Source organism: Maniola hyperantus, chromosome 17, assembly GCF_902806685.2.
Source record: "Maniola hyperantus chromosome 17, iAphHyp1.2, whole genome shotgun sequence".
Lineage (NCBI taxonomy): Eukaryota > Metazoa > Arthropoda > Insecta > Lepidoptera > Nymphalidae > Maniola > Maniola hyperantus.
This window is the reverse complement of record NC_048552.1, coordinates 6,969,036-6,979,866: the sequence shown is the minus strand read 5'-3', so window position 1 is coordinate 6,979,866 and position 10,831 is coordinate 6,969,036. Positions and strand designations below refer to the sequence as shown.

General features: G+C 34.9%; 1 protein-coding gene across 14 annotated transcripts in view; it reads right to left on the bottom strand.

The window, feature by feature from the left end:
• Positions 1–566: 566 nt before the first annotated feature.
• The window catches only part of SK (small conductance calcium-activated potassium channel), a 209,101-nt gene continuing 198,836 nt past the window's right edge, over positions 567–10,831 (bottom strand). For 2 of the 14 annotated variants that reach the window (XM_069504280.1, XM_069504285.1), the window contains 7 exons: positions 10,335–10,470; positions 7,586–7,696; positions 6,845–6,972; positions 6,334–6,403; positions 4,583–4,702; positions 3,965–4,107; positions 570–3,520 (listed from right to left, as the gene is read on the bottom strand). In XM_069504280.1, the coding sequence (XP_069360381.1) occupies positions 3,394–3,520; positions 3,965–4,107; positions 4,583–4,702; positions 6,334–6,403; positions 6,845–6,972; positions 7,586–7,696; positions 10,335–10,470 (835 nt within the window). In that variant the 3' untranslated portion in view covers positions 570–3,393. Of the gene's footprint in view, positions 3,521–3,964; positions 4,108–4,582; positions 4,703–6,333; positions 6,404–6,844; positions 6,973–7,423; positions 7,535–7,585; positions 7,697–10,334; positions 10,471–10,831 lie in introns of all 14 variants that reach the window. The other 12 variants (XM_069504283.1, XM_069504288.1, XM_069504279.1 and 9 more) reach the window with 9 other exon arrangements.

The window sequence follows — 10,831 nt, the reverse complement described above, 5'->3', positions numbered from 1 at the left end:
TATTAGCGAAATCGGTTCAGCTGTTCTCGAGATTTGCGATGAGCAATACATTTAGTGATTCATTTTTATATTATAGAGCCGCGCGGATACCTTACTCATAGATCTAAACTCCCCTCCCGCACGCGCACCCCCGCCTTGGTGACGCCCACTTCGCAACGGGCCGTGCAGCAGAAATCGTAATATTTTAATTTCGCCATAACTTCAAAACCAAACGTCCAATTTTAATCATTCAAAGACCAAATATTATCTCCATAAACTGTTCTTAGTGATGAAATCATTTATTTTGATAAGGATTAATAGCATGAGTAAAATAAACGCGTTTAAATGTAGTCCAAAAAAAATTCAAGATTTTTAAATAAAAAAATGGTTGCTGTGCCTCACTCGACATAGATGGGTATAGTGTGTCGCGGACTTTTTGTAGATATTTATAAGATCTACAATTAATTAGAACATTTTATGGTTCTATCTTTTATAGTTTAGGCAGCGTACGCAAAATAAGTAACTTTTCTGGTTGATTTTTTACACCTTGTGTCCGAAAAACCCAAATATCTTACGGAACCCTATTTTTTTCCAAAATAAAATATAGCCTATGTTACTCGTGGATAATGTAGCTTTCGAATGGTGAAAGAATTTTTAAAATCGGTCCAGTAGTTTTTGAGCCTATTCAGTACAATCAAACAAACAAACAAACAAACAAACAAAGTTTTCCTCTTTATAATATTAGTGTAGACAACGGGCCGTGCAGCAGAAATCGTAATATTTTAATTTCGCCATAACTTCAAAACCAAACGTCCAATTTTAATCATTCAAAGACCAAATATTATCTCCATAAACTGTTCTTAGTGATGAAATCATTTATTTTGATAAGGATTAATAGCATGAGTAAAATAAACGCGTTTAAATGTAGTCCAAAAAAAATTCAAGATTTTTAAATAAAAAAATGGTTGCTGTGCCTCACTCGACATAGATGGGTATAGTGTGTCGCGGACTTTTTTGTAGATATTTATAAGATCTACAATTAATTAGAAAATTTTATGGTTCTATCTTTTATAGTTTAGGCAGCGTACGCAAAATAAGTAACTTTTCTGGTTGATTTTTTACACCTTGTGTCCGAAAAACCCAAATATCTTACGGAACCCTATTTTTTTCCAAAATAAAATATAGCCTATGTTACTCGTGGATAATGTAGCTTTCGAATGGTGAAAGAATTTTTAAAATCGGTCCAGTAGTTTTTGAGCCTATTCAGTACAAACAAACAAACAAAGTTTTCCTCTTTATAATATTAGTGTAGATTACATTCCGAGCTAGGCAGCAATGTTCCGCTACATTGCTGCCGCGACATGGCTGCCTAGCTCGGACTGAGGGTTCCGTAGTACAATCGTATTTTATCGACATTTTGCACGATAAATCAAAAACTACTTGCTAGATCTCGTTCAAACCTATTTTCGGTGGAAGTTTGCATGGTAATGTACATCGTATATTTTTTTAGTTTTATCATTCCCTTATTATAGAAGTTACAGGGACACACACACACACACACACACTCTCGCGCAAACTATTCAGTTTAGAAAAAAATAATATTAGAAACCTCAATACCATTTTTGAAGACCTATCCATAGATACCAAGTTATCAATACTTACCAAGTTTCAAAAGTATAGCTCTTTTAGTTTCGGAAAAAAGTGGCTGTGACAAACGGATGGACATATTGACGGACAGACCGACACGACGAATCTATAAGGGTTCCGTTTTTTGCCATTCGGCTACGGAACCCTAAAACTGACGATTTGGACGCAACCAAAAGTCATGGCCGATTTTTAAAACTTTGTGACTCTCCCATTTCCTTAGGTCACGCTCAAATTGTCAGATCAATGAAGTGCGCACTTTTTTGCATCTAATTAACTTACCTTGTCTTAATCTGACGCGCTCGAGTAAATCCCAAAATCCCCTATTGGGCTCCCCTGCCAATACACAGGTCCTATATTTCTAATTGTTTTTTGATGACATTTTAATACAATTTAGAGGAGTAGTTAGGTAACATTAGGGTGCGTAACACCCGATCGTAACAATCGATATAAAAATATGGAATTACAATAATAATTTAATTAGATATGCTAATCGGCTGATCGGCAAAATTTATCGAGAAAAAGATGGTACGATTGTGCCTTTGCTTGCTCGACTTGGCGGTGGCACTACCATTCCACCAGCAATATCATTAAAATGTATTCTACTGTCTTATAAGTGATGGAATAAAGAAAAAAAGAAATAATCGTCCCGCCTGTGTTAATTTTAAGTTATTTATCATTAATATTACTTTTAATTTGTTGCGCATTACGACGTTTTGCGGAAAATTGTCCAATTAAAACCTAGTGCTATAAAAAGTTTTACAATCTACATGTCAATAGGCAGGTAGTAACAATTCAATTCACCTATAACCTAAAAAGTGTGTATACAGTAACATAGAACATATTATTGTGACTTCTATGTCCAAGTCCTAAGGCTTAGGACCAAAAATTGAGGTATTAGTAATGCAAATACTTTATGATATAGTTTCATTAGGTGGTAAGTTTACATAATATTGTCTGCAGCTATCTATTGTTAAATCTAGATGTATGAGTACAATAGCGATTATGCGTAAGGATTTTATTAATGTCACCTATTTAATGTTGATATTTATGTGGTGTTTTTATTGTTATATTATATTATTGTTTATTTTATTCGTTATTTTAATAACATATAAGAATTCAACAAACTCTTTGATGTATTTATATATCAAGTGATGGTGCTATTTACAGTCAAAACGTTAGTAAAAACATTTGCTGATAAAAATCTGTATTTTTTCTCCAAATGTTTGATAAAACTTGAACAGAGGTGTAGGTACATAACGCCATTCTAATGGTAATAATAATCCAAATGCTGATAATGTATTCAAAATATCATCTAACGTATTGGCTAAAGCATCTATCAATAAAGCATTTTGTATAATCACAACAACATGTCCCTTTCGCCTTTTTTCATTCACTACCTAAACAATATCACTAAAAACAGTCTGAAACATCCGAAACTTTGAGGAACAGCGAAGAAAACTACGGCTGACCTTGTCTCGCACCGCGGCTCGGTCCGTCGGCTAACCGGGATAATTATTTCACTGACACCTCTCTCCCTCGTAACATTATACATGATATCTTGATATTTGAACACCATCATCAGAATCGTTAAGAAAATCGTTGAAAAAGTTCCGTGGGTAAAAAAATGATCGAACGTCTTTGTAGTGGGTGCAACAAGATTGTGTATCAGTCAAATTCGTCGTGAAACAATTTCCCCGACGGGGGTCAGAGGACGGGCGCCGAGTTTCGTCGAGTTCAGCACAGCAGTTCGGAGTTGGAAGGCGGTACTCAGCTGGGTAGGGGGGGTCGCGAGGAGTGGGGCGCGGGGCTCGACACCGGCGGTGCGGGGGAGGGCGCCCTCGCAGCCTGCAGCACCGGACTCGGTGGCCACGGATGCGTTGTTGATGCTAATGTTCTGGAATTTGACACAATTACTTATTGAAGCACATGAGTTTCGGATAAGGACGGCGGAAGACCATGTTGTTTTGTGACGAGGAAAGTGGCAGATTCCGATGTTGATTTCGGAAAGTAAGTTGTCACAGACCAAGCCATCGCTGGCTCACTACAGAGCACGGTCTCCTCTAGTATGAGAAGGATTTGGCCATAGTCCATTTCAGGCTTGCAGGTTTCCTCACGATATTTTCCTTCAATTTTAAAGTGAGTGATATTTTAATTTCTCAAAATGCACATAACTCTGAAAAGTTAGAGGTGAGTGCCCCCGATCAAGCTTCCGAAACTTTTCGGGGGGATCGAGCCTCCGACCTCCCGAATAGGAAGTGGACGTCCTATTCACTAGACTATCACGGCTCTATACGGTATAGGTACACATACATATACTAGATAATAATACAACAATTACCTAGTGTAAGGAGATATAGTAGATGGTGGTGGCGTGGGAACGGCCGCAGTGTCCGGATGAAGGAAATTCCTCCTCTGCTCCGCCCGTTCCCAACATTGTTGTAAACACCTTGCCATCACGTCAGGTAAATTGTTCACTTGTTCCTGTAACATTGATAGAAATAAATGAAACTAAACCCTAGAACCTAATATGGGATACTAGAGCGCCTCACAGCATTTTTTCTTATTATCTCCGTTTGTATGATTGTGCTCCCGCGCGTGTTCTACTATCCCCAATAAACCGACAAACACACAAATATTGACTGCAAAACCCAATAACAATTCATAATCTATATAATTCTATATATAAAAGGAAAAGCTAACTGACCGACGCACGCACAGCTCAAACTACTGGACGGCTGAAACTGGCACAACAACCACAAAAATACTTAAATCTACGTGGACGACGTCGCGTCGTGAGCATTATCTATTTGGCATAGAGACTGCTTGCATCCTGAAGGCGGGGCTACTTTTTATCCCGGAGAATCATAGAGTGCCCACGGGATTCAACATACTGAATCCATGCAGACGAAGTTGCGGCAAGTCTCTAGTCAATAATAAGATTAGCAAAGAGACTCGCCTGTAGGGAAGTTAATTTTTCTTCTAAACTAGTAAGTCTTTCTTCAATGGTGTCTTGTCTCGTGCTCATATCTGACACGATCTCGTACACCGTGTTTTGAGTCTGTAAAAGAAAGGGGTCCTACTATCAATCGCATTGCAGCTCATTGAATATTGCCAGTCTAAACCATAACTGATTGTTTAGTGTATTTCTTAGTAGAAGTTCCAGTTCCTAGATTTTAACAAGGTTTTCAGGGTGTTTTTAGAATACTCATTTTCTTAGAACGGCTAGCATCAAAAAATAATTTATTGCCAAAAAAGTAGGAGGGAGAAAAACTGATGTTTCTCAAAAAGTTTTCTACGTAGCATCAAACAGCTTAAAAGCAAATATAGATAAACTTTGTTCCTATGTATCTAAACATTCATCTTTAGAAACATCAGTTTGTTTTTGATTTCCATGTTTTTGGCGACAATTCAAAAACTAATTTCTGGAGATTTCCTTTTTTAGAAAAAAGATGGCAAAAAGTTGGTTGTTCTTAAAACCGACAACGAAACTATTCAATAAGTATGTAATATTATAATAAACTGATATTATTTTCTTTAAAGTAACCCTACATAAGTTAATAAATTTAATCTTCCGATCAGCCATTCAATATCTATTAAGTAATAAAATTATTGCTATTATTTGAATTACGTTAGGTACATTGAGAAACCCCTTTTTACGTGGATGTGTGTGTACCTCAGTGAATGTTATCACTAGTGCATGTTATTGTTTGATTTTAGTCTTCAATGAAAAGTAACAAGAAACTAGGACATGCGCTCTAAATGCTAAAGCTATCAATCATTGTGACTACAGGACTCCTAAGCGCATAGCAAATGGAAATGGCTTATTAAACTGATCGCAGATTATCTACAGGTGCAGTACATGAACCGCACGAGCTGACGCGTAAGAATCGGATATTATCTATTTAGCAGTACTGAAAAATGCAAATAACGTCATAGCACTCGTCGGTCGCAACACGCTTGATGCAAATTTATATGGACGAAAAATTACATAAAGATCAGAAAATAAAATGGGTGTATTATTTGTTAATGATCCAGCTCGTGATGTAGATGGCGTAATTTGAATTTTCAGTAATAACTGACATCCCATTTAAGGCGGCAACCGCACGAGGCATTGCTTTGCCCAGCAACATGGCGGTTATGTAAGACGCGCCAGGACAGTGACATGGCATGGTAGCGTAGGTCGAGGCAGTGGGCGGTATGTTTACACCCATGATTTACAACAACCTCGCTGCAGGACAAAACAAAGCCTCGTGTAGCACCCGCGCTTTGTAAGGAACTATCAAAATAAATTGGCAGAAGTGAACACTATGAAACGACTGGTGGTGTTTTTTAGATTAGCAAATTATATGTAGTATCAAAAATTAAAATTTAAAACTTTACTAAAGTTTTGAATTGAAACCATGAATATTAGTTTAGTTTTATATCTATAGCCACTCTGAGAACTATTGACATTAGCATGTTCGTGATGCAACCTTGAAGCTACTCGATGAACCCTGAATCTAACCTGAACATTCGATGCGTGCGGCTCACCCGAACTGTTCAATGGTATGCGAACAGCTTTAATCATACCTTCTTATTTTTTCAGTCTAATAAAAACTATACATAAACACAATGTGTTTTGTCTCATTAGTGCTAGCTAAGGAACTAAATGGATTTGTGTATGAAAGTAGCATCAGCTATATTTATAAGAATTTAATTTGAAATTACCTTTGCCATATCTGTTATCGTATTGGCATTATCCATCAGCTTTCGTTGGTCCATTTTCACTTTTCGTAATCTGCAAATATAACGAGTTTTTTTTAATATTTTACATTTTTAAAGTATTTAGTACCTGCATCACAAATTGCGGAACGAGCAGGGATTGAAACTGCATCCCTTTACTATCGTGGCTTGCTTTTAAAGGCATATTATATTTATATACCTATAGGCAATTTCTTATCTCATAAAATAAAAGAGTGCCCACCCGATTTTTAAGCCTAAATTTATCGTAATAATTCGTGGGCATCATCTAGTCTAGTCTTTCACAGGAGTTGGAATTGTAATATAAGTCAACTCATATTATTCTGGGAGCCTACCATATTATTAAACTTATGAAAACCACAACTATTATGCGATTCAATGCAAAGTGTTTAGATTAGATTAAAAGAGCAATTTAATTGTTTTAACTCTTAATATTTTTCTGTGAATTTAATAATTGCAAGGTTAAAAATATACTTACGCATAAATTGCTAACAAAAACTTTCTTTGATGCGTCCTAACACGGCCCGGATTGACTCTTTTAACAAGCCTCGTATGTTTGTATATTAACCATGTCTCCCTTAATACATTGGCTGCTGCATTTTTCAGCTGAAATCGTTTAAATCGATACATTGGTTTTATTAAATCTGATCTAACATAATCTCTAAAAAACTCGTCAAACCGCAAACAAGCGTAGTAAATTTTTTAAAATTAGCGTATCTAAAGATTCAATGCATCAGATTTTTCATAAATCGAATAATAATTACACTAATAAGAAAAGAAAAGATATTGGCAGATATTTTAACTAAGTTGTAGATGCAACAGGTACAGACTGTCAAATCGTTTGTGTTGCTGAGCAACATTTAAAAACTACATGCCAACATCATTTTATAAACTACATTTAAATGAGCAAAAAGTATCGAAAAGAAAATGTATTTCATGAAGTGCCTACTTATCCTGAACTAAAAGTAAGTACTGAAAGGTCATCTACACTTGCGTTCTAGTCAAACGTCTTACCTTACAAGTCCTGTGACTGTCACAAGTGTGGCAGTTACCTTACCTTTTTCGTGAGCTGCGTTTCCATCATGAAGTTATGTACGTGCTTCTCCGCTCTAGTTAATTCTAACTTTCTCGACGCAACGGTCACTAATAATGCTGTACATCCCGCCCCCTGTTAATTAGATCAACAGTTGTGGTCATCTGACGTCAGAAAAATACTTACTCTTTTAGTAAGTTGTGTGTCCATCATGAAGTTATGAACGTGCTTCTCAGCTCTAGTTAATTCTAATTTTCTTGAAACAACCGCGACTAATAACGCAGTGCATCCAGCTCCCTGTTAAGTGAATATCTTAATGTAAAATGCAAGCGAATGTGTGTATAAGCATTCAAGATTTTCACATTCCTTTAACAAAAATGCGTTTTCAGGCTAGAAATGAAAATAAACTATTTGTGGATTAATTTTTTTAATAGATTTATTAATTTATAAAATTATGCGAGGACAATAGACACTAATAAATAAATCTATTATAAGCCATAGTAATGTTTAATCACTACTGGTTTAATGGTTTATACCACGATGATTATTTTTGGTGACTTGTAGCTGATATTTTGACTCGTTGCATGGATCGTGGTTAGGGCAAGACATCAACAACCATACAATTATAGGGGGAAAACGTTGATATTTCAATAAAAGCACTAAAATAGTTATCGTGGAATGAACTTGTAGTAATTATACTTTATTATATCGGTAAACCACGAAACAATAACAAAACTATTAGAAGCTATATAGCGTAAAATAAGAAGACGAAAAGATGTACTTATGCGTTGTCGATTACCCTCGTTATAATTATCATTCAATTTTATTAGTTTTTAGTAATTTTAGCCATTTAATATGTAGTAGAAACCATTATTTAGGTATTACATGTTTAATATTATTGAAAACTAGTGCGGGAGTTATATACTCTAATTATATAGTAAACCAAACATGTTACAGAATGATTGCCATTTTAGCTGAAACTTACAATCTATATCTACATTGTTATTAGTAACATTACATCGACATTTCACACTTCAAATCATATCCAAGTTAAAAGTAAATCAATTTTAAAGTATTGATAAAACTTTTAGTGCAATTCTATCTATTAGTGCATAAAACTTTAATTAATTTTGTGTTATTTTAGTTAGTCACTAAAAGACTTTGTTTTATTTCATACTTACATACAATACAAAAGTGCAAAACAGTTTTTCATATGTTAAATTAGATAAAACAATTTTAGGAAAAGTGAGCCATTTTAAAACAAACGTACTGTGCATTTCAGTGAAAGAGTCAAGTGAGAGAGAACTAGAGAGAGAGTAAGGAGAAAATGAAGCATTCCATTCTACAAAATATTTCTAATAGCTGGCTTTAACAGGGAAATGGACGTTAGTTCATTGCTTTTTTTAAAGTCAAAATTATGATACTACCGATGAATTTATATTAATTATACTACTTTATTTTCTCTGAAAAATAAAGTTCATAATTTGAAGTAAAACCAATTTACATTATTGTGTTTACATCAATGTGAGTAACACGAAGCGGTTGTGAAATAGTATTTATTTTATAATAAATGCAACACTAGTCATTATATTACTAACCAATAATAATTATACAATACCAATACTCTGATTTATAGTAACTCTGTGAACATAAATTTATTCGAAACATTGAATACAATAAAACAGCGGTGAAATCAATTCAATTTATATTGTAGTGTTTAACATTTAAGTGTGGAGTGTCACCTGTTATAACAATGGTGTGTTAGTGTTGACTGACTCAACAGTGTAACAAAAGTTATATAACCAATAAAAACGACAAAAAAAACATAATTTAAACTTAAAAATACAATTTGCATATAAGTGAAAGGTTCGCACCTTTATTCAAAAAAGTTATAACAAATTTTTCAAAACAAAAGTTAAATAGAAAGGCCATTATATGTATTATAATACAGACACAATTATAAAGCTTACTGCACTTTGGATGCATTTTCGTGCGTATTTTGAGGTTCATCGATCAATTCACAAAAAACAAATAACAAATAACAAAGTTTCATTCCACAAACAACGTTTGGCAAAATTAGGAAATTCATTTTATCATCGTTAAAAAAAACTTCTGGTTTTACAAATAATAGGTACACTTAACAAAACAAATTACCAGACAAATAGTCATTTCATAAACTACCATTTGACAAACAATTGATTTCTTAATCGTGTTAATTAGTAAAACAACAAATAGCATATTTTTTTTTTTTGATAAAATGCTCTACCCCCATAAATTATATTATAGGATAGGAAAAACAGGCATAGAAGCGAGCTCGGGACTCGGGGCACTCCAACTCGGATGGGTTAGGTTAGAAGGCGATGGTGGCGGCGGATGGTTAAACCACCCAGAAAAAGGAGCCCCCGCTCCGACCTGCCTCCGTCGCATAGGGGGGATCAAGGTATCTCGTTTCGTTTTCCAAGTTCCCTCTCGAATTTGGAAAACGAATTATTTGGTAAAATAATAAATTTATAGATGATATTTTAACATTCGTCACATTTGCAAAGTAAAATATTTGTCAAATGGTTTTTTTTGTAAAATTTTATGTTTGCTGAATAAAACGTTTGTGATTTGATTAGTTTTTGAAACGTTTTTTGTGAAATTATCATTTTTTAGTACAAACTCTCACGAACATTCTCGACCTTCTACGTACTATGAAAGCACAGAAACTGAAGTCAGTATGTGCGCTCCCATAATGGAAAGGTCGGAATTGTTCATGAGTGTTCGTACGTATTCGCACGAGTCAAACTCGTACGAAAACGCATCCAAAGTGCGGTAAGCCTAAATATAACTTTTCATGAATTTCGGTGACTGAACAAAAATTCATAATGTGCTTGAGGAAATAAATTTTATTGTTGTCAGTCAACACAAACATGTATGTTTGTAAGGAACTTACCATGATGCCGGTGCTAACGGCGATACCTCTGCCGCAATATGTGTTTGGCACAATGTCACCAAAACCGACGGAGAGAAATGTTATCGCAATAAGCCACATCGCATTGAGTAGGTTAGCATGTTCTTCATCGTGAAACCTTTTGAAAATAAATTTCATCGCTTTACTCAGTACGTTTACGATTAAGATATGGACGGTTTTAAAGTATAGTGTAAACCTACCTATCAGTACTGCGCGCAAGCAAATCCCACTGCAAAAGTGACTAGACTTTTTTGTAAAAAGAAAGAAATTTAAGAATAGAGAGATCGTATCGTCTTGAAGAGTTTGACTTTGATTGTGAAATTTAAATTGCTCCGGTTCATTCTGAAGTTTTTACGACACATAAAATGGCTCACCTTTACCGACCTATCAAAAGTTACCTAGACAGAGCAAGGTAGGTAAGAATAATTTTATTTTATAGGAATTTTCTTAGAATATCTTCTTGCAATGTCTAGATGAAG